The sequence below is a fragment of the Neoarius graeffei genome, chromosome 20, assembly GCF_027579695.1.
Source record: "Neoarius graeffei isolate fNeoGra1 chromosome 20, fNeoGra1.pri, whole genome shotgun sequence".
Lineage (NCBI taxonomy): Eukaryota > Metazoa > Chordata > Actinopteri > Siluriformes > Ariidae > Neoarius > Neoarius graeffei.
The window spans coordinates 19,035,654-19,061,409 of NC_083588.1; the positions used below are offsets into that span (position 1 = coordinate 19,035,654).

The following is a 25,756-nucleotide window of genomic DNA, read 5'->3' on the forward strand; positions in this document are numbered from 1 at the left end:
TTATGAATCGTCTGTTCCAGGTGTGTGTATTTGTGTAAAACTGCAATATGAATATTTTTAATTTCAATAAGCTATTCCAATATTTATTTTATTTTTCTTATTTTCAGTCAAATACGAGTGGTTTGTCTCTGTGTCAGCCCTGCGATAACCTGGCGACTTGTCCAGGGTGTACCCCGCCTCTCACTCATAGTCGGCTGGGATAGGCTCCAGCTTGCCTGCGACCCTGTAGGACAGGATAAGCAGCTACAGAGGATAGACAGATAGATACGAGCGGCAGCACAGTGGTGTCGTGGTTCGCACTGTCACCTCACAGCGAGAAGGTCCTGGGTTCAAGCCCAGTAGCCGATGGGGGGGCCTTTTTGTGTGGGTTTCCCCTACAACCCAAAGACATGCAGGTTAGGTTAATTGGTGGCTTTAAATTGACCGTGAGTGTGAATGGTGGTTTGTATTTGTGTCAGAATACAGGATAAGTTGTTAACAGGATGTTTGTTGTTTTTCTTCCTTGGGCCCTTTATAATTATTTATGAATCGTCTGTTCCAGGTGTGTGGATTTGTGTAAAACTGCAATATGAATATTTTTAATTTCAATAAGCTATTCCGATATTTATTTTATTTTTCTTATTTTCAGTCAAATACGAGCATTAAAAAAAAACCCAACGCTTTCAAATATTCCTGTCAGCGGATACAGGAAATGACGTACGTTGTGGGGTTAGGGTGGCGCATGCGTATGACTATGTAAATAACAGTAGTGGCTAAGCGCTAGTTGTTTGGAGTTCCTAGTTAGCTGGAGTTTTACAATTAAACCACGAACTATTAATGGTATGTAGTGAAGCTGTTTGGGACCGCAAGTGGTAGGTGATTATTTCAGGGGTTAATAATCGTCACCGCTGCGAAAACCTCTTTAATAAACCTCATGTTGATAAGTTCACCCTGCTAGCTCTGAGGCTAACGGTGCGAGCTGCCCAGGCAGGAGCAGGATGACAGGTAAACCCGCTGGCTAGTCTGTGAGCGCTCCGGTTAGCTGGCTCACGGAGATCCACTGCATCGGCATCAGATGTGGTGTAGACTGAACATTTCAACATTTTAATAAGAAATAAAAGGTAAACCTGGATGTAGCTGTGTGTGTGGGTGGGTTTTTGCCTTGCTTGGCTACTTGTAAACGCCGCTAGCTAACTGAGCTAACAGTTAGCTAGTTTAATAAAAGCTTGATAATGTCATTGTTTTTTTCCCTCTTCCCCTTTTTGTGACTACAGGGTGCAGCTTATTAATTAAGTAGTGAGTTTCGGTGTATTACAATCATATCCAGTGCCTAGAAAAGAGGAAATCTGTGAACTCTAGAGGGATTCGCCATGCTATCTGAGAACAGGTCAGTCGAACTGAGAGCAGGTCTGTGTTGGAATGTATCTACGAATTGACGTGTCGGTCTTAAAAGAATGGTGATGCTGCAGAGTTGATGAGTATTTATTCGGGTTTGGATTATTATTTTTCATCAGTTCTGTGCTTGGTCTTTTTTAGGAAACGACAGCGTACTCGAGGTGATGATGATGATGCACTTATGACGCCTCAGGCCAAAAGATCAAGCACAACACTCCAGTGTTCTGAGGGAAGCAGAGAAGCGTGGGAGTCTGAGGTGAGACACACGGGGACAAGAAACTGCTCTCAGTCTTCATCATGAGGCCAAACAAAATATGTGTTTCCTGGATTTTCAAAATAGGGTGGGTAGGTAGGGGGAAAAAAAATTTGTTTATCCCAAAAGTTTACGACAAATTTTCTAGGGTAGGTCGGAGAAAGTTAGCCTGGGCCCGCCCATCCTAAGCGTGATGCAACACGAGGGCCTGTTGCGAGCTTAGTCTGGCCAGGCAAGCTATCTACAGCTCTTCCAAGCTCCGGAAAAATCGGGAGCCAATCAACTTTGAGCATCTCCAACGGCCCTGGGTAGAGGCGTGTTCAAGGCAGTGACGTAGTAGAACTGCGACCGGAAGCCATAGATTGTTTACAGAATCATGCTGTATTGAAGGGCGGCACGGTGATGCAGTGGTTAGCGCTGTCGCCTCACAGCAAGAAGGTCCAGGTTCGAGCCCCGTGGCCGGCGAGGGCCTTTCTGTGCGGAGTTTGCATGTTCTCCCCGTGTCCACGTGGGTTTCCTCCGGGTGCTCCGGTTTCCCCCACAGTCCAAAGACATGCAGGTTAGGTTAACTGGTGGCTCTAAATTGACCGTAGGTGTGAATGTGAGTGTGAATGGTTGTCTGTGTCTATGTGTCAGCCCTGTGATGACCTGGCGACTTGTCCAGGGTGTACCCCGCCTTTCGCCCGTAGTCAGCTGGGATAGGCTCCAGCTTGCCTGCGACCCTGTAGAACAGGATAAAGCGGCTAGAGATAATGAGATGAGATGCTGTATTGAAAGCATTCAACGGAGCAAAGAGCAGCCCTGGAGGCAGCCTTGCTCCCGACCGGCTTCGGTAAGAGTTTAATCTACCAGTTAGCCCTGCTAGTAGCCAAATCAATGGGGCTCAGCGAGAATCCTATCGTCGCGTCACATATGTCAGAGGAAAGAGTGCTGTGATTGGTTTAAGCTTCGTCACAGCCTTTTCTGGCTTCGACCAGTAGCAAACTGAGGCATTTCAGGGAGGCGGGTCAACCACGGGCTCTGGGAAACGGTTGGGCTGAATATCTTGGCCAGACCAATAGCTCGTAGAGCTTTGAAGTCGTGTTAGCCAGACTAGGAGAAAGTGAGAAGTTTCCTTTGAAAACTTTTTTTGCAAAATACTCGTTAAACGTTTGCAACTGATCCCAGAAGGTCAGAACTGTGTGATTTGTTATTATAATAATAATAATAATAAGTTAAATTTATATAGCGCCTTTCACAAACCGAAGGACGCTTTACAAAAGAGTTACCACCAAAAAAAAATAAATTAGGAAGAATAGTGTGAGGTAAAGAGAAGTTTTCAAGTTGGCTTTGAAGGAAGAGAGAGTGGAACAGTCACGAAGCGATTGTGGTAACGAATTCCAAAGTTTAGGAGCAGCAACACTAAATGATCTGCCACCCATTGATGCCAATTTAAAACGAGGAACAGTCAGAAGTCCACAGACAGAAGATCTGAGGGAGCGGGAGGGACAGTACAAATGAATTAGCTCACAGAGATAGGAAGGGCGAAACCATGAAGAGCTTTATAGGTTAACAGCAAAATTTTATATTTGATCCGGGAGATAACTGGCAACCAATGCAGTTGCTGTAAAACAGGAGTGATGTGAGCAGTGTGCTTGGTGAGTGTGAGGATTCTTGCTGCTGAGTTTTGGATGTACTGCAGGCGATTGAGCAATGTGGCAGGGAGACCATAAAAGAGAGAATTGCAATAGTCCAGACGAGAAAAAATAAATGCATTGACCAACATATTGGGCGGCACGGTGGTGTAGTGGTTAGCGCTGTTGCCTCACAGCAAGAAGGTCCGGGTTCGAGCCCCGTGGCCGGCGAGGGCCTTTCTGTGCGGAGTTTGCATGTTCTCCCCGTGTCCGCGTGGGTTTCCTCCGGGTGCTCCGGTTTCCCCCACAGTCCAAAGACATGCAGGTTAGGTTAACTGGTGACTCTAAATTGACCGTAGGTGTGAATGTGAGTGTGAATGGTTGTCTGTGTCTATGTGTCAGCCCTGTGATGACCTGGCGACTTGTCCAGGGTGTACCCCGCCTTTCGCCCGTAGTCAGCTGGGATGGGCTCCAGCTTGCCTGCGACCCTGTAGAACAGGATAAAGCGGCTAGAGATAATGAGATGAGACCAACATATTGGCATCAGTTTCCAAAAGAAAAGGGCGGAGACGAGAAATATTGCGGAGGTGAAAGAAAGCATTCTTAGTAATTAGTTTAAGATGGGGTTCAAACGTAAGGGTGGCGTCAAAGATAACTTCAAGGTTTTTTATAACTTGGGAAGGATGAATAGACACACCATCTACATCAATAGTAAAACTGGAGAAATTCTGAACCTGTCTTTTGGTACCTACTAATAGAACCTCAGAACTAATAGAAAAGTGAGAAGTTTCCTTTTTGAAAACTTTTTTTGCAAAATACTCGTTAAACGTTTGCAACTGATCCCAGAAGGTCAGAACTGTGTGGTTTGTTGTAGGAAACAATGTTGTAGTTACTCTATAGTTCTTCATTTGGAAATATTTTTAATTGTCGTAAATATCTTTTGCATTGCAATAGGCTGATTTGACAAGCAAACATTTCTGTCCAGTGTCGCTTTTTGTTCCGAGGCGAACCTCCATTTTATAGGCACCCGAAGAATCGATGAAATATACTGCGCATGTGCAAGCAGTCATTTACATCTGACCCTTCGAGGCATGAACACAAGGGTGGCCAGTTTTTCTACTTAAAAATCTAAGATAATCATCATTGTAACACTAGCAAGAATACGCAGCATTGTTCAGCTATGTATTTGATTGCATCCAACGGTGACCCCTGTCTAGAAATGGCTACGAAATTTGGCTTTGCTGCGACCTTCGGTGTCCGAGTTATAAACGTTTAAAGGTGGGCTGGAGCCATGGATCAAATCAAAACTTAAGTCGCTGAGCAGCGCTTGCACGGTGGCGAATGACTGGCCGAGGCACCGTCCTACCAGGCCGTGCCCGTGCTGGTTTGAAAGGGCTGAGGTAGAGGGAGGTGCGTGTTGGTTGCCAGTTTACTCCTGACGGACCTCGTGTCTTTCGGCAAATACCAAGTGGTTTATATGACACGCCCTAGCGGTTCTCGTTTGACTCGCCAGGTGGCTGCCAAGCAGGTAGGGTTGGGCGCGAGAAATAGTTTGTTTATCGTGGTCATAAACAGTTGAAGGGTCGCAGTGTTTTTACAGGGTCGTTCGGGTAACCGGAAACACATTATTTTGTTTGACCTCAAGAAGGTTTCACTCAAAAAACAGCTGCTTTTGAGATCAGGGGTTTTCAGATTGTAAGAAAGTGAGCCTCCTTTCAGAGAAAGACAGCTGAAACTAGAAAAGCACTCGGAGAGCGCAGACCTCCGCCAAGAATCCTTTAAAAAAATTCCGGGATCCAGACGGTGATCTGGATCACCGCCAAAATGTAATGGATTGTTACTTGTGCCCAGTCACACCTCTGGAAAAAAATTCAGAGCAATCCGTTCATAACTTTTTCCGTAATGTTGCTAAGAGACAAACAAAAAACAAACCCGAAAACATCACCTCCTTGGCGGAGGTAACTACACCATATAGGAAAGTTCGGCGTGACGTCACCAAATGGTCACGTGACGTTTTGGTTGGCAAGAGGTTATTTATAAACAGAGGCTCCAACTGTAGGGAACATTTAGAAAATCCTCCCGACCTCCTGCTGATGACATAAAAATCTCCCGTCCGCCCTTACTACACATGATTTGTTAAAAAATATATATAACTTGATACGCTTATGTTGACAAATTAATAGTTGACTTTCCACTTTTCGTGTGTCTGACATTGTATGGATGGACTCAAGTGTGTACCCGCGGTATATGCCGATTCCCCGGTCGGTACACAGATCGATCAGCGCGCGTATGAATCGAGCAGAATTCGGTACACCGCGGGGTACACACTCGAGCCCACCCAATGTCTTAGCAGTTACCGATAAAGCATACAGATGGCACTATTAATAATATGCGCGGGAGAACGAGAAAACCCACGACACTCAACCGTTTTGTTTGTTTTTTGCGTCTGCATTTATCGCCTGCTTGTCTTTTAACTTTGTTCTCCTGAATGAGATAATGAAGTTCCGTTGGTGGAAATGGCGAAAGCCAAACTACAAAGAAAAAATATCAGAAAATCACAAAGATAAAGTCTGGCTCACCCGTCGCGATGGTCGCCAGGGACGAATGGCGGACTATTTTGGATGGCAGCAAGATGACCCTATATCTGACACGGTTACAGGGTTTTTTTCTAGAAAAATTTAGTATGAGGGCGCTCACCATGGCGAGGGAGCGAAGCGGGGGGGGGACGGTGCTGGTTGTCCCCCCCCCCCCCCCGCCATGCAAAGCCTTTTAAAAATTGAGGCTCCAATGGGACATTCTGAGGCTATCTGAGAGGGAAATTGTAACAAATTGTCTGTCAACATTGAAAAAGAAAGAAGTAATCTTCTGCCCCGGACGGTCTTTGGCTTTCTTCCGCTTCGTGCCGCGGGATGACATCTGTAAATGCCCAAGTGTCAACAAAAACAACTCGCGAACTACTTCTGTCAAAAGCTCCCGCGCCGGTGGGTGAAAGGTCATTCAGTCTCGCTCTACAAGTCAGCTGACCTTGTATGTAACCCATGTCAAATCTCGCGAGAGCAGCCGCGACAAGTAAACAAACATGGCGCCTCAGTCTGGAAAACGCCAATTCGGACTGTTTTTGCACCATCTGGCGGTGTATCTACTGTGATTGGAATAGTTTTGGAGTAATTATAACATATTTGATGATCAGACACATTGTCACATAGTGTTGCTGGGATGTTTTCACGGAGAAACGATTGTTTTGAGAGATTGCATGTTGTGCAGTAGCATACAAGTGCATGGCCTGAGTGTGACTTTGGGTTCAGTCGGCATTTCGGTAAGAGGGCGCACGCCGAGAGTAAGAGGGCGCAGCGCCCCTGTTCCCCGGTTTAGACGAAAGCCTGCGGTTAGATCACTAGACCAGATGTTAGAGTCTAATGAACTTGTCTGACTTTTACTAACTTGGACTTAGAATATTATTAGAACATTATCATCAGAGGGTCTACCATTGGCAATTTATAATAGTCATTATTGACATTAACATTGACTTTAGGCATATTAAAGTTTGGTTTATAGTCACTGGATTTATCTAGATCTGTTCCTATTAATAAGATTTAATTGACACGAAATGTGGTGAATCATTCATTCATATATAAAACTCGCCTACGGCGCTCAAACTTGTCTCCCTCCGAGCTACTCGCAGAGAGGGAGAATCTCCCTCTTTGCAATTTCCCAAGTTGGAGCCTCTGTATAAATGGCCAATGTTCCGTTCCAGTTTATACTTTCCGTACCGGGTTATGGGAGACGCGTACAAAAAAAAAAGGGTACCCTATGGTAGGGCTGCACAATATATCGAAAAAGTATCGATATCGCGATATCATAGTTTGCGATACACATACCGCAAAAATTACTTAAATTTCGATAAAAGGCACATTTTTCTCTGCCGTCCAATCACATTTGAATGTCAACAAGCGCCGTGGGATAACTCCGCCCCCTATTGCAAAACAAGTAAAAGCCTCGTGGTGATGGCGAAGGCGGGAGCAAGTGTGGTGAGACAAACTTGTGTGAGGAGGAACTGGTTTCCAAAAAAAAAAAAAATGCACGTCTGCTATTTGGAAGTACTTTGGATTCAGGAGGGGTGATGTACTGCAAACTCAAGTACTTTGCAAGACATGTACCTGTAAAACAGTGGTGGGGCGGCTCACTGGGACAAACACTGCTGTACAGAAGCATAAAAACATAAAACCGCGCTCTCTCTCTCACACACACACACTACCTCTCACTCTCTCACACACACACACACACTACCGCTCTCACTCTCTCTCTCTCACACACTACCGCTCGCTCACTCACACACGCTACCGCTCTCTCGCTCTCTCTCTCTCTCTCTCACACACACACACCACTGCTCTCTCACCCGCATGTGTTATTAACAGATTGTGTTTGAGTTTATGGTGAATCTGTGTCGCTCACCTTCATCTCCCGAGAGCCGCTGAAATTGCCATTTTGAATGCTTTATGTTAATGTAATGTAGTTTTCAGTTTTTTGTTTACTTCAACTTAAGACATTTTCTGCTGCGCTCACAAAAATTAAGAGATTTAAAGATGATTGATGGACACCATTGCAGCTGTAGCCATGTTTTTCCAATAAAAAATAATGTTGGAATGGAAGCGATGCATTGGGTGTTTTTTTTTAAATGCTAGATACAGGGCAGAACGGCGAGTAGAGGTAAGAAAAACATATATTTAATTATCGTGATACATATCGATATCGAGATATTCAGTCATGTTATCGAATATCGCATATTTTTCTGATATCGTGCAGCCCTACCCTATGGGTATATGTGGCTCCTGCTTATAAATAAAATTGTTTTCTGATCCCATGTCCCTGTAGTAAATCTAGCGCATATACACGTTATCAGTTGTACTCGCCTCATCTCTTGCAAGCATCACCAAGCTGTGAGCAGCATCAGGGCTTTGTTCAAAATTCAGTGCTGTGAACTATATCTATTTTCAAAATACTAAGAAAGCACTTGTTCATGAATTGTCTTAGCCTAAATATCTGCTAAAAAAAACCCCTTACAAAACCTTTCATTTGACCTTTCAGAAGAACCAAACAAAAGCGGTGATAATCAAATGGTAAATTTTCTTAAAATAAACGCCACTTACTTGATATCGCATCAGTAGCCTCGGCGAACCATGAGGTGAATTTTTGTTTATCTCTTTATCTGCTGATTATCTTCCGATACTACGAAGTTATAACAAGGTTTTTATTTCGTTTCTGGTTCTGATTAGTTCCGAAGTTTATCAAGAAATAGAATGGGTAATTGAACTTGATCAGGATAAGTGCTGATTGGTTATGAAGTTTTGCTATTATTGCACTCATTCTTATGTTCTTGTACTCATTCTTGTGTACCTTTTTGATAATGTGAGATCAGCTGTTCATATTGCGAGATCACGATTCGCCATTTTGGTAACTTTGTAATGCTTATGTGCAGTGCACTATTGTTACACCTAATTCTTACAACACGATGATAATGCGAGATCAACTGTGTATATTACGAGCTTACGATTCGCGGTTCTGGTGATTTGTAATGCTTATGTGCAGTGCACTATTGTTACACCTAATTCTTACAACACAATGCGAGCTCACGATTCGCCGTTCTGGTGATTTTGTAATGCTTATGTGCAGTGCACTATTGTTACACCTAATTCTTATAACACGATGATGACGCGAGATCAGCTGTTCATATCGTGAGATCACGATTTGCAGTTCTGGAGATTTGTAATCCTTATGCGCAGTGTGCGATTATTACACTCGTGGCACGATGACATAGTGGCCAGGGCTGCAACAACGAATCGATAAAAATCGATTATTAAAAGTGTTGGCAACGAATTTCATTATCGATTCGTCGTGTCGCGTGACTACAAAGTCACAGACCGTTTGAACAAAGTCGTTCTATTATTAAAAAAGTCTCTGGTTTGAGTTGAGCGCGGAGTTCACACTCCGGAGCAGAAGGTGGCGGTAATGCACCATTAAGCTGGATGCCAGCCAAACAAGCAGAGTTGAGCTCGGAGCGGAGTTGTTTAGAAACATGGCGGAAGCGGAGAAACCGGTGCGACCAAAATCATCTAAAGTGTGGGAGCATTTCACGCTAAACAAAACGAATAAGTGTGTTACTTGTAAAATGTGCAAAAGTGACATGACATGGCACGAGAGCACCACAGTAATGATCCAGCACCTGAAACGAAAACACGTTGGAGTCATTGATGAGGAGGACGGGAGTTCAACAGCAGGGTAATGGTACGTTCATGTGCTATGGGAATTATGGTAAATACCAAACGCCGACATGGAAAGCACACATGAACGCCCCCTCTTGTGGTATTTTCCACTGGGCAACTCGTAGAAAATTTTGATACACGAGTTGCCGAGATGAGATGAACTTGAACCTTTCAACATGGCGGCGAGCGTGGCATTCAATGTGTTAAGAAAATCTCTACTTGTCATGATCAGGAAATATTCAGCATTATTTACCTTTTGACTTTTGATAACTCATATTCCTGCTGCAGCTGATGAACAAGGCAATCTATAATTGTTTTAGCCAAATAACAGGCCTGATTCTGAATCTGGTCCACCATCTTTAATTTGTCAACAACAACAAAAGCATGTGAACACAACACACTGGTAAATACCACTTCCCAACTGGAAAATATCCCATAGCACATGAACGCAACTTAAGTCACTATTGGCCCTTTTCCACTACCCTTTTTCAGCTCGCTTCAGCTCACTTCAGCCCGACACGGCTCGCGTTTCGACTACCAAAGAACAGCACGACTCGGCTCGCTTCAGCCCTGCTTAGCCCCTAAAACTCGCACCGTTTTGGAGTGGGGCTGAAGCGAGCCGAGTGGGGCTGGGGGCGTGAGCAGACACTCCCCTGTGCACTGATTGGTGAGGAGGAGTGTCCTCACATGCCCACACACGCCCCGCGAGCACGCTGGGATCTGTAAACCTGGAAGAAGAAGAATTACGAATTACGAGAATTTCTGAAGCCTTATGCGCCTCGCCTCATCTATACGCTCTTGCCAGTATCTGTTGTCGGTGACAACAAGCCACAGCACCAAGACCAGCAACACTAACGACTCCATGTCCTCCATGTTTATTGTTTACTATTCGGGTTGTGAGACTACCGCTTAAAAGATCACTGATGTCACTGTTTGCGCCGCTTAACGACATCACGTGACGTCCACCCGCTTTCGCTAACTCCACCCAATGTGTCCACCCACTTCCAGCCAGCACGGTTCAGCGCGGTTGTAGTCGAAATGCAACTCCAACAGCCCCACTCAGCTCGACTCAGCACGGCACGGCTCAGCCCGACTCAGCCGCGTTTGTAGTGGAAAAGCGGCATATGACGCCTATGTTTGTTCCGCTTTGAAGTGATGAAACGTAACGTTAACATCCCTCCAAAGCTCGTCTGGTGCTGGTGTTTACTCGATGTCCAGCTTGACAAGTGAGCCTGAGTCAGGAGCATGTGGACATGCTCACATTTTTGCATTGCAATGCAAAGTGTCTGAGCAAAGGGAGTGAGAAAGAGTGTGTGTGAGAGTTTGTGCAACTGTGAGTGTTTTCTGATTTGTATTTTTCTTTATTTTTTTTATAATTTATTTATTGTTCTGACCACTCAGATCCCTTTAAAAAATATATACCTCTTTTTGTGCACTTTATTTTAAAAAAGCTTATATTTTTTATTATTTTTTTTTTTACTGCTCAGGGATGATCAAGGATCAACATGTTTTTGCACTTTTGCACTAAAGATTTTTTGCACTGTGAATTTTTTTTTTTTTGAATAAAGGGCTGGAAATTAATGTTTGTTTGTTTTTTATCCGCTTCATCGATTAATCGAAAAAATAATCGACAGATTAATCGATTATTAAAATAATCGTTAGTTGCAGCCCTAATAGTGGCTACCACCTCTGTATAAGGCAGTAGCCACAATAATTATTAGCCTATTATTGTTGTGGTTACTATACTGGGGGTGGGTTTCCCAAAAGCATTGGAGCACAAAGATCATTGTTAAATGGTAGAGCGAGCATCAAAATGAACGCTCTCTCTCCTAGTTAAGATGCTCTTGGCGTTAAGAGGCTTTTAGGAAACCCACCACTCTGTTACACTTGGGCATAAAACTAGTCTGGCTAACGCAACTTCAAAGCTCTGCGAGCATTGGTCTGGCAAAGATATTAAACCCAACCGTTTCCCAAAAGGCGTGGTTGACCCGCCTCGCTGAAATGCCTCAGTTTGCTACTGGTCGAAGCCAGAAAAGGCTGTGACGAAGCTTAAACCAATCACATCACTCTTTCCTCTGACGTATGTGACGCGACGGAAACTGCTTGAGTAACAGGAAGAAGATAAATACCTCCAGGGCTGCTCTTTGCTCCGTTTTCAATGAGAACTTCCCGTTGAATGCTTTCAATACAGCATCTACCGCTGTGTCAAAGGCTTGCCGCTGCTCCATGTTCGTAATGTTTCTAGTGAATGAAGCGCTTCCGGCATAGATTCTGTAAACAATCTATGGCTTCCGGTCGCAGTTCTACTACGTCACTGCCTTGAACACGCCTCTACCCAGGGCCGTTGGAGATGCTCAAAGTTGATTGGCTCCCGATTTTTCGGGAGCTTGGAAGAGCTGGAGATGGCTTGCCTTGCCAGACTAAGCTCGCAACAGGCCCTCGTGTTGCGTCACACTTAGGATGTGTGATGCCCAGGCTAGCATAAAACGGGTTTCAACAAAAAAAACCTTTTAAATGTTTTTATTTTTTGTGGCTACTGCTTCATAGAGGCAAAGCGAGGCAGTAGCCACTATGTCGTCATGTTATTAGAATGAGTGTAACAATAGCGCACTGCGCATACACACAAGCATTACAATCACCAAAATGGCGAATTGTAACTTTTGTCTGAAAGGTCAAATGAAAGGTTTTGTAGATTTTTTTTTTTTTTTTTGGTTGTTGAACGTTTTGGCAGATGTATTGAGAAGCAGATATGAAACTTCTTCTGCTATTCGCTTTAATTTTTTATTTTAGAGTCTTTACACTACATTTGTGAAATGAAATGTGCTCATTAGTACTAAATAATGCTTCTCAGACAATTCGTGAACAAGCACTTTCTTACTATTTTGAAAATATAGTTCACAGCACTGCATTTTGAACAAAATGTATGCAAAATTTACTGTATGGACATGGGCTCAGAAAACGGTTTTATTTATAAAATTGTAGCCACATGTACGCATAGGGTACCTATTTATTTTTTTATTTTTATACAGTGGAGGAAATAATTATTTGATCCCTTGCTGATTTTGTAAGTTTGCCCACTGGCAAAGATATGAACAGTCTATAATTTTAAGGGTAGGTTTATTTTAACAGTGAGGGACAGAATATCAAAAAGAATCACATTTTATAAAATATATAAATTGGTTTGCATTTCGTTGAGTGAAATAAGTATTTGATCCCCTCCGACAGACCAGTTAGACACTCTTAATCAACTCTTTACCTGCATTAAAGACAGCTGTCTTAAATTGACACCTGTATAAAAGACAGCTGTCCACAGAATCAATCAGACTCCAACCTCTCCAACATGGACAAGACCAAAGGATATCAGGGACAAGATTGTAGAGCTGCACAAGGCTGGACTGGGCTACAAAACCATAAGCAAGAAGCTGGGTGAGAAGGTGACAACTGTTGGTGTAATAGTTCGAAAATGGAAGAAATACAAAATGACCATGAATCGACCTCGGTCTGGGGCCCCCACGCAAGATCTCACCTCGTGGGGTATCAGTGATCACGAGAAAGGTGAGAGATCAGCCTAGAACTACATGGGAGGAGCTTGTTAATGATCTTAAGGCAGCTGGGACCACAGTCACCAAGAAAACCATTGGTAACACATTACGTTGTAATGGATTAAAATCCTGCAGTGCCCTCAAGGTCCCCCTGCTCAAGAAGGCACATGCAGGCCCATCTGAAGTTTGCCAGTGAACACCTGAATGATTCCGAGAGTGATTGGGAGAAGGTGCTGTGGTCAGATGAGACCAAAATTGAGGTCTTTAGCATTAACTCAACCCGCCGTGTTTGGAGGAAGAAAAATGCTGACTATGACCCGAAGAACATCATCCCCACTGTCAAGCATGGAGGTGGAAACATTATGCTTTGGGGGTGTTTCTCTGCTAAGGGCACAGGACTACTTCACCGCATCAACGGAAGAATGGACGCGGCCATGTACCGTAAAATCCTGAGTGACAACCTCCTTCCCTCTGCCAGGACACTGAAAATGGGTCATGGATGGGTCTTCCAGCACGACAATGACCCAAAACATACAGCCGAGGCAACAAAGGAGTGGCTCAAGAAGAAGCACATTAAAGCAGTGGTTCTCAAACTGTGGTACGCGTACCACCGGTGGTACGCGAGCGCTCTCTGGTGGTGTGCGGGGGAAAGTCATATTTTCGCATTAACATTTTCAGCTAAAAAAAAAAAAAACCCTGAAACATACAGTTGAACTCAAAATTATTAGCCCCCCCTTAAATTTTGGAACATTTTCCCAAATATCCTCCAAATGTTTAAAGCATTGATAAAAATTGATATACACAAACAATCACCAGTACTATTCAGATGTTTGTGGTGCATTTTGGAATATGAAATTAGTTTTAGGCTGTCTTTATATGAAATATGGTAAAAATGAGTTGGTCAAAAATATTAGCCCCCATGTGGATTCTTGCTTTTAAAACACAGTTAATTAACCAATCAGCTTTTAAACAACACCTGTGCAATCAATTGGCTTCCTAGCAACACCTGTAGTCAATTGGCTCCATTCAACAGTTTAAAAGGACTCCAAGGAACAGGACATTTGAATGAATGAGGAGGATTACTATTTGTCACAATGCCGAAGACTAAAGAAATAAGTCTTGAACTCCGACAAAAGATTGTGGAGGCTCATGACAAGGGCCAAGGCTACACTGCCATTTCGAAGAGGTTTACAGTCTCCAGAACTGCAGTTTGCTGCATCATTGCCAAGTACAAGGAGACAAATTCGGTCAAGAACAAACCTGGTCGTGGACGCAAGTGTAAGATCTCAAGAACTCTGGAAAGAAAAATTGTCAGAGATGTCCGTAAAGAGCCCCGTACATCTGCAAAGGAAATTGTTGCTGACCTGGCCTCTTCTGGAGTTTGTGTGTCAAGGCACACTGTTGTGAGGGCTCTTCATCGGAATGGGCTTCGGGGCTATCGTCCCAGAAGAACCCCCTTACTAAAACATCGTCACATCAAAGCCCGACTAAAGTTTGCCCGTGAGTACTTGAAGAAGAAAGATGAGTTTTGGAAGTCTGTGCTTTGGTCAGATGAGACGAAATTGGAGCTGTTTGGGCATATGGACATTGCCTATGTATGGCGAAGAAAGGGAGAGGCCTTCAACCCTGTGAACACAGTTCCCACAGTTAAACATGGTGGTGGCAGCATCATGCTGTGGGGCTGTTTTGCAGCCTCAGGTACAGGCAGTCTGGTTCGGGTGCATGGCACCATGAAAAAGGAAGATTACCTAAAAATACTGAAGGAAAACATGCAGAAGTCTGCTCTCACTTTGCGCTTAGGTCGTCGTTGGGTCTTCCAGCAAGATAACGACCCAAAGCATACATCTAAAATAGTCCAGCAATACTTCAAGGATACCAAGACCAACGTCATACAGTGGCCTGCACAGAGCCCAGATCTCAATCCAATAGAAAACCTGTGGCAAGTGCTGAAAAAGAACGTCCATGCACGAAAACCATCCAATTTGGGCCAGTTGGAACAGTTTGCAATGGAGGAATGGGCCAAAATTCCTCAGGAGACCTGTGCCAACCTAGTGAAAAACTATTCCAAGAGGTTGTTGTCAGTTGTGGGTCAAAAAGGGTACACAATTGACTACTAATGGTCAGGGGGCTAATAATTTTGAACATCTCACTTTTGCTGTTTTTGGTTGAAACTCAGTGTGATGATAAGATATCGTAATGAAACTTGTTGGACAATGTCTTCATAGTGCATTTATTTCAAGAATAAAAACATTTGTTGTCAATGGTCATTTTCATGGAGAAATCAAGAATTATGTTCAATTCCACAAGGGGGGCTAATAATTTTGAGTTCAACTGTACAGTGCATAATAAATACAACGTTTCAAAAGAAATGTGTAGCTACGTGTGAGAATGTGAAAAATTGTCTGGCTTTTACATTTTTGTGGCAATGCAAGTCTTCAGGATTCTTTTTTTTTCCTTTTTTTGTGCTGAGATGTTTGATGTTTCACACATCTTCTGCTGAGAAAAAAAGACTTGATGTTTGTGTTATTTGTGGGCCAGATTAGGAGCATAATTTTGTAGAGGTCGAATATGTACTGTATGGCTCTGTGCCATTTTCATTCAGTTGCAATTTGAGTGTGTATTGCGCTGTGTATGTAGGAGTATGTGAGAATTGTTGGACAGAGTTGTAAATGTCTGATTCGGTGTTAACAGCTATCAATAAATAACCATAATAAGGAATAAACATCTCTCCTGTGTGGCTGAAGCTAATAGGGAAGGCCTATGCTGCTATATTATAATGTTGGTCATCATGGTGGTACTCAGAGAGCTCAATATTTTCTCAGGTGGTACAGAGTATAAAAAGTTTGAGAACCACTGCATTAAAGGAACAGTCCACTGTACTTCCATAATGAAATATGCTCTTATCTGAATTGAGACGAGCTGCTCCGTACCTCTCCGAGCTTTGTGCGACCTCCCAGGCAGTCAGACGTGCTGTCACTCCTGTTAGCAATGTAGCTAGGCTCAGTATGGCCAATGGTATTTTTTGGGGCTGTAGTTAGATGCGACCAAACTCTTCCGCGTTTTTCCTGTTTACATAGGTTTATATGACCAGTGACATGAAACAAGTTCAGTTACACAAATTGAAACGTAGCGATTTTCTATGCTATGTAAAGTCTGCACTATAATGACAGGTGTACTAACACCTTCTGCGCGCTTCGGCAGCGCATTGATATCTGAGCTCCGTATCAATGCGCTGCCGAAGCGCGCAGAAGGTGTTAGTACGCCTGTCATTATAGTGCAGACTTTACATAGCATAGAAAATCGCTACGTTTCAATTTGTGTAACTGAACTTGTTTCATATCACTGCTCATATAAACCTATGTAAACAGGAAAAACGCGGAAGAGTTTGGTCGCATCCAACTACAGCCCCAAAAAATACCATTGGCCATGCTGAGCCTAGCTACATTGCTAACAGGAGTGACAGCGCGTCTGACTGCGTCTGACTGACTGGGAGGTCGCGCAAAGCTCGGAGAGGTACGGAGCAGCTCGTCTCAATTCAGATAAGAGCATATTTCATTATGGAAGTACGGTGGACTGTTCCTTTTAAGGTCATAGAGTGACCTAGCCAGTCTCCGGACCTTAATCCCATAGAAAACCTATGGAGGGAGCTGAAGCTCCGAGTTGCGAAGCAACAGCCTCAAAACCTTAATGATCTAGAGATGATCTGCAAAGAGGAGTGGACCAAAATTCCTCCTGACGTGTGCAAACCTGGTCATCAACTACAAGAAACATCTGACCGCTGTACTTGCCAACAAGGGTTTTGCCACCAAATACCAAGTCTTGTTTGCTAGAGGGTTCAAATACTTATTTCACGCAAAGAAATGCAAATCAGTTTATATGTTTTTATATGAAGTGATTTTCTTTTTGATGTTTTGTCTCTCACAGTTAAAATAAACCTGCCATTAAAATTTTAGAATGTTCATTTCTTTGTCAGTGGACAAACTTACAAAATCAGCAAGGGATCAAATAATTATTTCCTCCACTGTATAACATTTTAAAGCTTTTTTTTTTTTTTTAGAACACACTTTTTGAAGGCTATTTCATTCTGAATGCCTTAACATAGGTTTAAAAATTTTTTTTTTTTTTACATTTATCCAAACTTGTGCTTAAATAGTGGATGACCCTTGCTTAAAAATATTTCATCCAGTTGCAGTACAAACAGCCTTGAGTTCAGGAACCAAATTGAAAGCAGACTGCATTAAAGACTTGCATTAATGCATCGCCCTTGCACCATCAGTACGTATTCCACAACAGCGGCCCCAATCAATACGACTCTCTTGAAGACCTGCTTTCTTCAGCTGTAGTGCGAGCTGGCAGAGAACGATGAAACACACTCCTCCTGGACACTGAGCTCTTTAACATGGCGCACATACACAGTTGGCGACATCTGGCGATTCGTCCAGCTGAACGGAGAATAAAGGGTTGTCATGAATACCATCCAGCACCGGTTCCTTCACATTAGATGCCATGTCTGTCTGAGATGCAGTGCTGGATAGTATTGTCAGACACTGGGATCGCGTTTAGCATGGCAGCAGCAGCTTCTCCCATCATTACCAAACACACATCTTTAGCAGCAGGGAGGAGTAATGTTTCACCAGTGTTGTGTGGTTTCCCTGCCTTAGCTATGCGTAACACCACATAATATATGTTGCTTGAGTATTTACAGTGCTTAATGTCTCAATTACTTCTGTGAACGGAGTTCCTTTAGCTTTATCAAAAAACTCTTGCAGCTTGGCCATCAAACTTGGGCGCTTGATCTCAACGTGACGCCGGAGTTTACATGGTCTCATACTGTCGTTAGCTAGCACCTCTTTGCAAATAACACACTGAGGCAGTGGAGCATCATCTGGGCCAGTATACTGTACGAAAATCCAAATTTGAAATAATTATCGTCATACTTCCTCCATTTTCTGCTTGCACCAGACTCTTTCCTCTCTCACTTTTAGGTATGACAAATTTATCCCATCTCTCTATCCACCAGGTTTTTGAACCGGTTCAAGGAACGAAAACGAAAACCGGGAACTTTTTCTATTTCACATGGAACAGAAACGAAACCAGGAACTTAATTATTTTTTATGTTCCGGAACAGAAACGCTTATTAAAAATAATGGTAACCGGTTAATACCGGTTTTTATTTCGTTCCTCAAAGTTTCCGTAGCCTACAAATAAGTCATTCTTCTCCTGCGCAAGTTTCTATGACCCGCTGGGGTTCACTTCCTGTGTGACGTTCGCTGACTGAATGGAGAGAGCGGGAGGGTAGACTACTATCACGTCTCCACATCTTAAATAAGAGGTAAATATTGCAGTCTATTGTTATTCGAAAACGTCAATTTCAAACACGATATCAATATATTTGTCCACGTTAATGAGAGGCTCGCGAACATTAAATGACGTTAACCTCTGTTAGCCTATCAATGCATAGGGCCTGACTAGCCTTTGGTAACACACTAAACGAATTATCTTTCATTTTTGGCACTTTTTCTGTTTGTGTAGATGGGAAGACATACTGAAAATCCAAATCGCCAACATTTGAAATAATTGTTTTGAATTATTTCTTGTCTTATTTAATGAAGGTTGTAATAGAATTAGCCTACATTTGGCTTAAGCTGGATGAGACAGAGACATAATTTTATAGCCATTTGTTAAACAGCTGACAGGGAACGTAATTAACTGTTCCGGGAATGACATTTTTTTTGTTCTAACCGGTTTGGGAACGTCTATTTAATGGTGGAACCCAAAACTGGAAACGTTAAAATTCCGTTTCTGTTCGGAACGAACCAATAGGAAAAAAATTCTGGTTCAAAGCCCTGCTATCCACACATAGCTTGAGTTAGCTAAGCAGATGGATGTTTGTTTGTTTGTTTGTTTGTTTGTTTGTTCTCTCCCTGAAGTTCTTTGGCGCGGATCACTAGATGATCCTACTTGGCATCTGGACAATTACACCTTATCTCCTATTTAGCAAAATCTGGCTCATGCTTGATAGCTTTATTCAGTGTAGAGAATTAAAAAAAAAAATTAACTGGGGGAAAAAAAATTAAATCAACATCTGCCCTCGAGCTCATTCTCTACCTTTGAAAAGTTCATGTCAGTCTGAAGCATTTTTCTGACTGGTGCGAAAGGAAATAAAGGGGATTTAATTCTAAATTTATTTATTAGGCCTTTATAATGGGACATTTGTTATAAGCACATTTGTATCACACAGTAATTGGAGAACTGGTTTTTTTTTTTTTTTTTTACTTCCAGAGTTTCAGGAAAAACTACACGACACGTACAACCCAAAATCAAAAACTTGATGGATGGAAAAGTCAAATTTATTTAAAAAAAGTGATTTTTCTAAATTTACTTTGAATTGTATTTCACTGCAGATGGTCTGAACCCAAGATATTTCATGTTTTGTTGGTCAACTTCATTTCATTTGATAATATACATCCATTCTTGTGTTTCAGGCTCGCAACACATTCCAAAAATAGTTGGGATGGGGGCAATTTGGGGCTAGTAATGAGAAAACAATTAAATAATGATGTGATGTCAACAGCCGACTGTAATCATGATTTGGTGCAAAATCAGTATCCAGAAAAGGCCTCGTCTTTGAGGAGCAAAGATGGGTCGAGGATCTCCAGCTTGTCGACGAATGCATGAGAAAATTATTGCAGTGTTTAAAATCAATGTCCTTTAAAGAAAGCTATAAAGGGATTTGGATATTTCACCCCCTATGTTCCATAAGATCATTTCAAGGAAACTGGAGGAATGTGTGTGTGTGTAAAGGGCAAGGGCACAAGCCTAAGCTGAACACGCGTGATCACTGATCCCTTAGACAGCACTGTATTAAGAACGGTCATTCATCTGTAGCTGATATAACCACATGGGCTCGGGATTACTTTGGCAGACCTTTGTCAAGCACTACAATACGGAGTCACGTCCACAAATGCCAGTTTAAAATTTTACTATGCTAAAATGAAGCCCTCTGGGGTCGGCAAAGCTCGACAGGTTTTAGAATGAGTAGGTCATGTATTTTAGATAAATATCTTTTGAGATTTTCATCATACAAGCATGATAAACATATTGACAAACTTTACACTTTCCTATGTGGGCAGCACGGTGGTGTAGTGGTTAGCGCTGTTGCCTCACGGCAAGAAGGTCCGGGTTCGAGCCCTGTGGCCGGCGAGGGCCTTTCTGTGTGGAGTTTGCGTGTTCTCCCCGTGTCCGCATGGGTTTCCTCCGGGTGCTCCGGTTTCCCCCACAGTCCAAAGACATGCAGGTTAGGTTAACTGGTGACTCTAAATTGACCGTAGGTGTGAATGTGAGTGTGAATGGTTGTCTGTGTCAGCCTTATGATGACCTGGCGACTTGTCCAGGGTGTACCCCGCCTTTCGCCCGTAGTCAGCTGGGATAGGCTCCAGCTTGCCTGCGACCCTGTAGAACAAGATAAAGCAGCTAGAGATAATGAGATGAGGTGAGGGGGGAAATTAAATTCATGAGGTAAAACAAATAATAATGTGCTGTTATTTTGAGTGCAATACACTCAGTTTGTATTTCAATTTTAATGTACTGTCCCAATTTTTTTTTCCTTGATTTGGGGTTGTATTGATGTCTAATCCTTGACAAGATTACGGTTTAAGGGAAAATCCACTCAGAAAAACCTTGCATGTTAATGATACAGATTAACGTGATGCTGTAGCATTCAATTCCTTCAGTCTGACAAGCCAAGAGAGCTGGACATCAGTACGCTCCGCTTTAGTCGATGAATCCTAATACTGCCCTCAGCGCCATACATCAGCTGAGTCTTTGCCATAACCATCAGTGTGAATGATCGGTGTGTTTTTCTGAATCCTCAGTCCTTCAGCAGTGACAGCAGCGGGGTCAGTAGTCCAGAGCATGCAGCTGGGACCAGCAGCAGCGCGAGCAGTCAGTACGGAGCCGAAAACCTCAGGTCCTGCAGTCCACATAGTTCCTTGGACCAGTCTGACGCCACAAGCCTGGGTTCATACGAACATATCAACCGCGTCCTGAGAGAGGCTCACTTCCAGAGCCTCCACAACAGAAGTCAGACACGGGATAGGTGACTTTCAGAGGCTTTCCCATCTGCTAGTGACCCCTTCACTCTACCTGCGCGCCTGGCTACATTCCCCAGGAGACGGGGTAGAGATCATCTCCAAGTTTATTCTGACTTTTACATGCTAGAGCTCTCATTTGTGATTAGTGTGTTTTTTTTTCTGAATCGAAAGACCTTGTGACCTTGAACCTGTTTAAAAAAAAAAAAAAAAACTTAAAAACAACTAATGACTTATTAGAGCACAAAAGGATTCACATTGTAAGCAATAATAGCTTGGCGACAATGCAACCTTTTGTGACATACACACTGTGTATTTTTTATTTTTTTTCTTCTGAACACACCAGTTTACATGTAAATGAGAGCTTCATTGCAGGTGGAACTGCACCTGGTGCATATTATCATTTCATTGCTGGTTCACTTGTGCACTTGCGGGGTACGGGGTAATCGGATTTCCTTCGAGAAATCTTTTATTTATTGAACTCGATTGCTAAGTTGGCACATGATGTATGTTGATGCGAGGTATAAACCTATGGTCGTAATAATAACAAGCTCCTGGGTTTGTAACTCTCCAATGGAACAGCCACTTCAACTCACTGATACGCATCCTTCCCCTCACCATCTCGTACTCGCCCCTTATCTAATGCTCATGGGAATCCTCCCGTAGGTTGATCTCCAGTTAAATTGAAAGATTAATTGTTTTTACTATATATTTTTATGGAAACCTTGAATGACATTTTACATTCGTGTCACCTACATTTTAAAAATAAAGCTGGCTGTTCCCAAGTACATGAGTGCAACGTTATTAAAAATGAATGATAAAACTGCTTCATTTGTTCATTTCCTTGTCTTCTGATTACATTTCTGCTTGGTGCATTTACGAAGAAAATCTTTCATGTCTTTTTAGTCTCAGTCACTGTGTGTGATAAATAACATGTGCTAATCTGTGTGTTAATTCCAGATGACCTGTTCCTCAAGGAGACATCGGAAAAGGTCACTTTAATTAAAGCACTACATGTCCTCATCTTGTCATGTAGCGCACCCATAACAGATTACGCATATTAATGCTGCTCTGTAAGCACCGTTCCTTTTCACTGTGTGTCCTCATTAAGGTTTCCTTATAAAATGGCTCTCCTTCGAAGGAGGATCAGTGTGATGGATGTGTCTAGGCTGACCTGGGATCTCTTTATTCAGTGGAATGATGAAGGCCTTGTTTTTGTTCCTGTTGTGTACTGATTCTTCCAGTTTTCATGAATGTGCTATGCAAAAGAGCTTCGTCGGTCACTTGGAAGGGCTTTGAAGATTTAGAATTTGCAAGATTATGGAAATTTGCTGTGTGGTGTATAAGTATTCACCCCCCTTTGAATATTATTTATTATATAATTTTTCCCCCCCCACAAAATGGTCTGGAATATTGAAGTGTGTGTGGGGATGTATACGCAGCCCTCCATGCTTATTGGCACCCCTTGTAAAGATAAGTTAAAAAAAAATTACAAAAAAATCCTCCATTTGGTGAAATAGCTTCATCTCACGCTGTAAAAATTAGGAAAAAGGCCAACCTTATATATATATATATATATATATATATATATATATATATATATATATATATATATAGTCATTACATGTAAAGTGAAATATTTAAAGCCTTTTTTGTTTTAATTTTGATGATTATGGCTTATAGCTCATGAAAATCAGAAATCCGGTATCTCAAATTATTAGAATATTCCCTAAGATCAATCAAAAAAAGGATTTACAATACAGAAATGTCCAACTTCTGAAAAGTATATTCATTTACACACTCAATACTTGGTTGGGGCTCCTTTACCATGAATTACTGTATCAATGCGGTGCGGCATGGAGGTGATCAGTCTGTGGCACTGCTGAGGTGTTATTGAAGCCCAGGTTGCTTTGATAGTGGCCTTCAGCGTATCTGTATTTTTGGGTCGGGTGTTTCTCATCTTCCTCTTGACAGTACCCCATAGATTCTCTATGGGGTTCAGGTCAGGCAAGTTGGCTGGCCAATCAAACACAGTAATATCATGGTCAGCAAACCATTTGGTAGTAGTTTTGGCACTGTGGGTAGGTGCTAAGTCCTGCTGGAAAAGGAAATCAGCATCTCCAAAAAGCTTGTCAGCAGATGGAAGCATGAAGTGCTCTAAAATCTCCTGGTAGATGGCTGTGTTGACTTTGGACTTGATAAAATACAGTGGACCAACACCAGCAGATGACATGGCACCCCAAATCATCACAGACTGTGGAAACTTCACAGTGGGCTTCAAGCACCTTGGATTCTGTGCCTCTCCACTCTTCCTCCAGACTCTAGAACCGTGATTTCCAAATTAAATGCAAAATGTACTTTCATCTGAAAAGAGGACTTTGGACCACTGAGCAACAGTCCATTTCTTTCTCTCCTTAGCCCAGATAAGACACTTATGACATTGGCTCAGGAGTAGCTTGATATTAGGAATGCGAAAGTTGTATCCCCTTTCTTGAAGATGTCTGTTCATGATGGGTCTTGATACACTGACACCAGCCTCAGTCCACTCCTTGTGAAGCTCTCCCAAGTTCTTGAATCAACTTTTCTTGACAATCCTCTCAAGACTGCGGCCATCCCTGTTGCTTGTGCACCTTTTCCAGCCACCCTTTTCAGCAATGACCTTTTGTGGCTTACCCTCCTTGTGGAGGGCATCAGTGATCTTCTTGACAACAGTCAAGTCAGCAGTCTTCCCCATGATTGTGGTTGTGTGTACTGAACTAGACCGAGAAATACACTGTGTTCATACTGTTTTACTCAAACTCGAAATGAAATATTCTAATATTTTGAGATGTTTTTTTAATGTTTTTGTACTGTATGCCATACTGATTAAAATTAAAATAGAAAAATGCTTGAAACATTTTAGTTTATGTGTAATGAGTCTATAATATATAACTTTCACTTTTTTAAATAACTGATGGAAAATATTGAACTTTTTCACAATATTCTAATTTTTTGAGATGCACTAGTGTGTGTGTATATGGCAAAGCTGCAACTCTGATTAGCGGAGGCTGTCTAAAAAAAGTCAGTGATCAAGTAAGGAGGGCATGAGTCAGAAAAGCAGACAAGATGAACTTATTTAGGGGTTTCACAGCAATTGGGGTGAAGACTTCTGCAAGCACTAATTAGTTTTAAGTTTCTTGTATAGATTTCAAAATTGTATAGATTTGGCCCTATTTTGTGCAGATTTACGATATTCAATCCCAGTTAAGTCCATTTCAGTTACAGGTTTTAGCACTAGAGCATGTGGACAGTACAAAGGAGTGAACCATTTAGAATTTTCGATATTTCTGCATAAGTATGACCTAAAACAACAACAGATTTTCACACAAGTCCTAAAAGTAGATAAAGAGAACCCAGTTAAATAAATGAGAAAAATATATTATACTTAGTCATTTATTTATTGAGGAAAATGATCCAATATTACATATCTGTAAGTGGCAAAATCTGTCCACAAAACATTTTTGCAATAGCCTTCTGGCTTATCCGCGTGATCTGTAGCAAACTGCAGACGAGCAGCAATGTTCTTTTTGGAGAACAGTGGCTTTCATGCAACCCTGCCATGCACACCATTGTTGTTCAGTGTTCTTCTGATGGTGGACTCATGAACATTAACATTAGCCAATGTGAGAGAGGCCTTCAGTTGCTTAGAAGTTACCCTGGGGTCCTTTGTGACCTCGCCGACTATTACACACCTTGATCTTGGAGTGATCTTTGTTGGTCGACCACTCCTGGGGAGGGTAACAGTGGTCTTGAATTTCCTCCATTTGTACACAACTTGTCTGACTGTGGATTGGTGGAGTCCAAACTCTTTAGAGATGGTTTTGTAACCTTTTTCAGCCTGATGAGCATCAATGCTTTTTCTGAGGTCCTCAGAAATCAACTTTGTTCGTGCCATGATACACTTCCACAAACATGTGTTGTGAAGATCAGACTTTGATAGATCCCTGTTCTTTAAATAAAACAGGGTGCCCACTCACACCTGATTGTCATCCCACTGATTGAAAACACCTGACTCTAATTTCACCTTCAAATTAACTGCTAATCCTAGAGGTTCACATACTTTTGCCACTCACAGATATGTAATATTGGATCATTTTCCTGAATAAATAAATGACCAAGTATAATATTTTTGTCTCATTTGTTGAACTGGGTTCTCTTTATCTACTTTTAGGACTTGTATGAAAATCTGATGATGTTTTAGGTCATATTTATGCAGAAATGTAGAAAATTCTAAAGGGTTCACAAACTTTCAAGCACCACTGGACTTATGCAAGGCACAGTATTGTTCTTACACATACCTACTCATTCATAGGTTTTTCTGTATTTTGACTGTTTTCTACATTGTAGAACAATACTGAAGACATCACAACTATGAAATAACATTTGGCACATATATGGAATTATGTGGTAAACAAAAAAAAGTGTTAAAAAACAAAATATTTTTCATGTTTTAGATTCTTCAAAGTAGCCAGCATTTATCTTGATGACGCTTTGCACGCTATTGGCATTATCTTAACCAGCTTCATGAGGTAGTCACCTGGAACGCTTTTTAATTAACAGGTGCCTTGTCAAAAGTTAATTAGTG

At 42.1% G+C, this 25,756-nt stretch overlaps 1 protein-coding gene across 1 annotated transcript; it reads left to right on the forward strand.

Moving 5' to 3' along the window:
• Positions 1-717: 717 nt before the first annotated feature.
• LOC132869201 (protein FAM104A) lies at positions 718-21,959 on the forward strand. Its single transcript, XM_060902536.1, has 4 exons — positions 718-1,100; positions 1,254-1,366; positions 1,516-1,630; positions 20,917-21,959. The coding sequence occupies exons 2-4, from the start codon at positions 1,350-1,352 to the stop codon at positions 21,142-21,144; spliced, it is 360 nt and encodes a 119-aa protein (XP_060758519.1). The 5' UTR covers positions 718-1,100; positions 1,254-1,349; the 3' UTR covers positions 21,145-21,959.
• Positions 21,960-25,756: the final 3,797 nt, after the last annotated feature.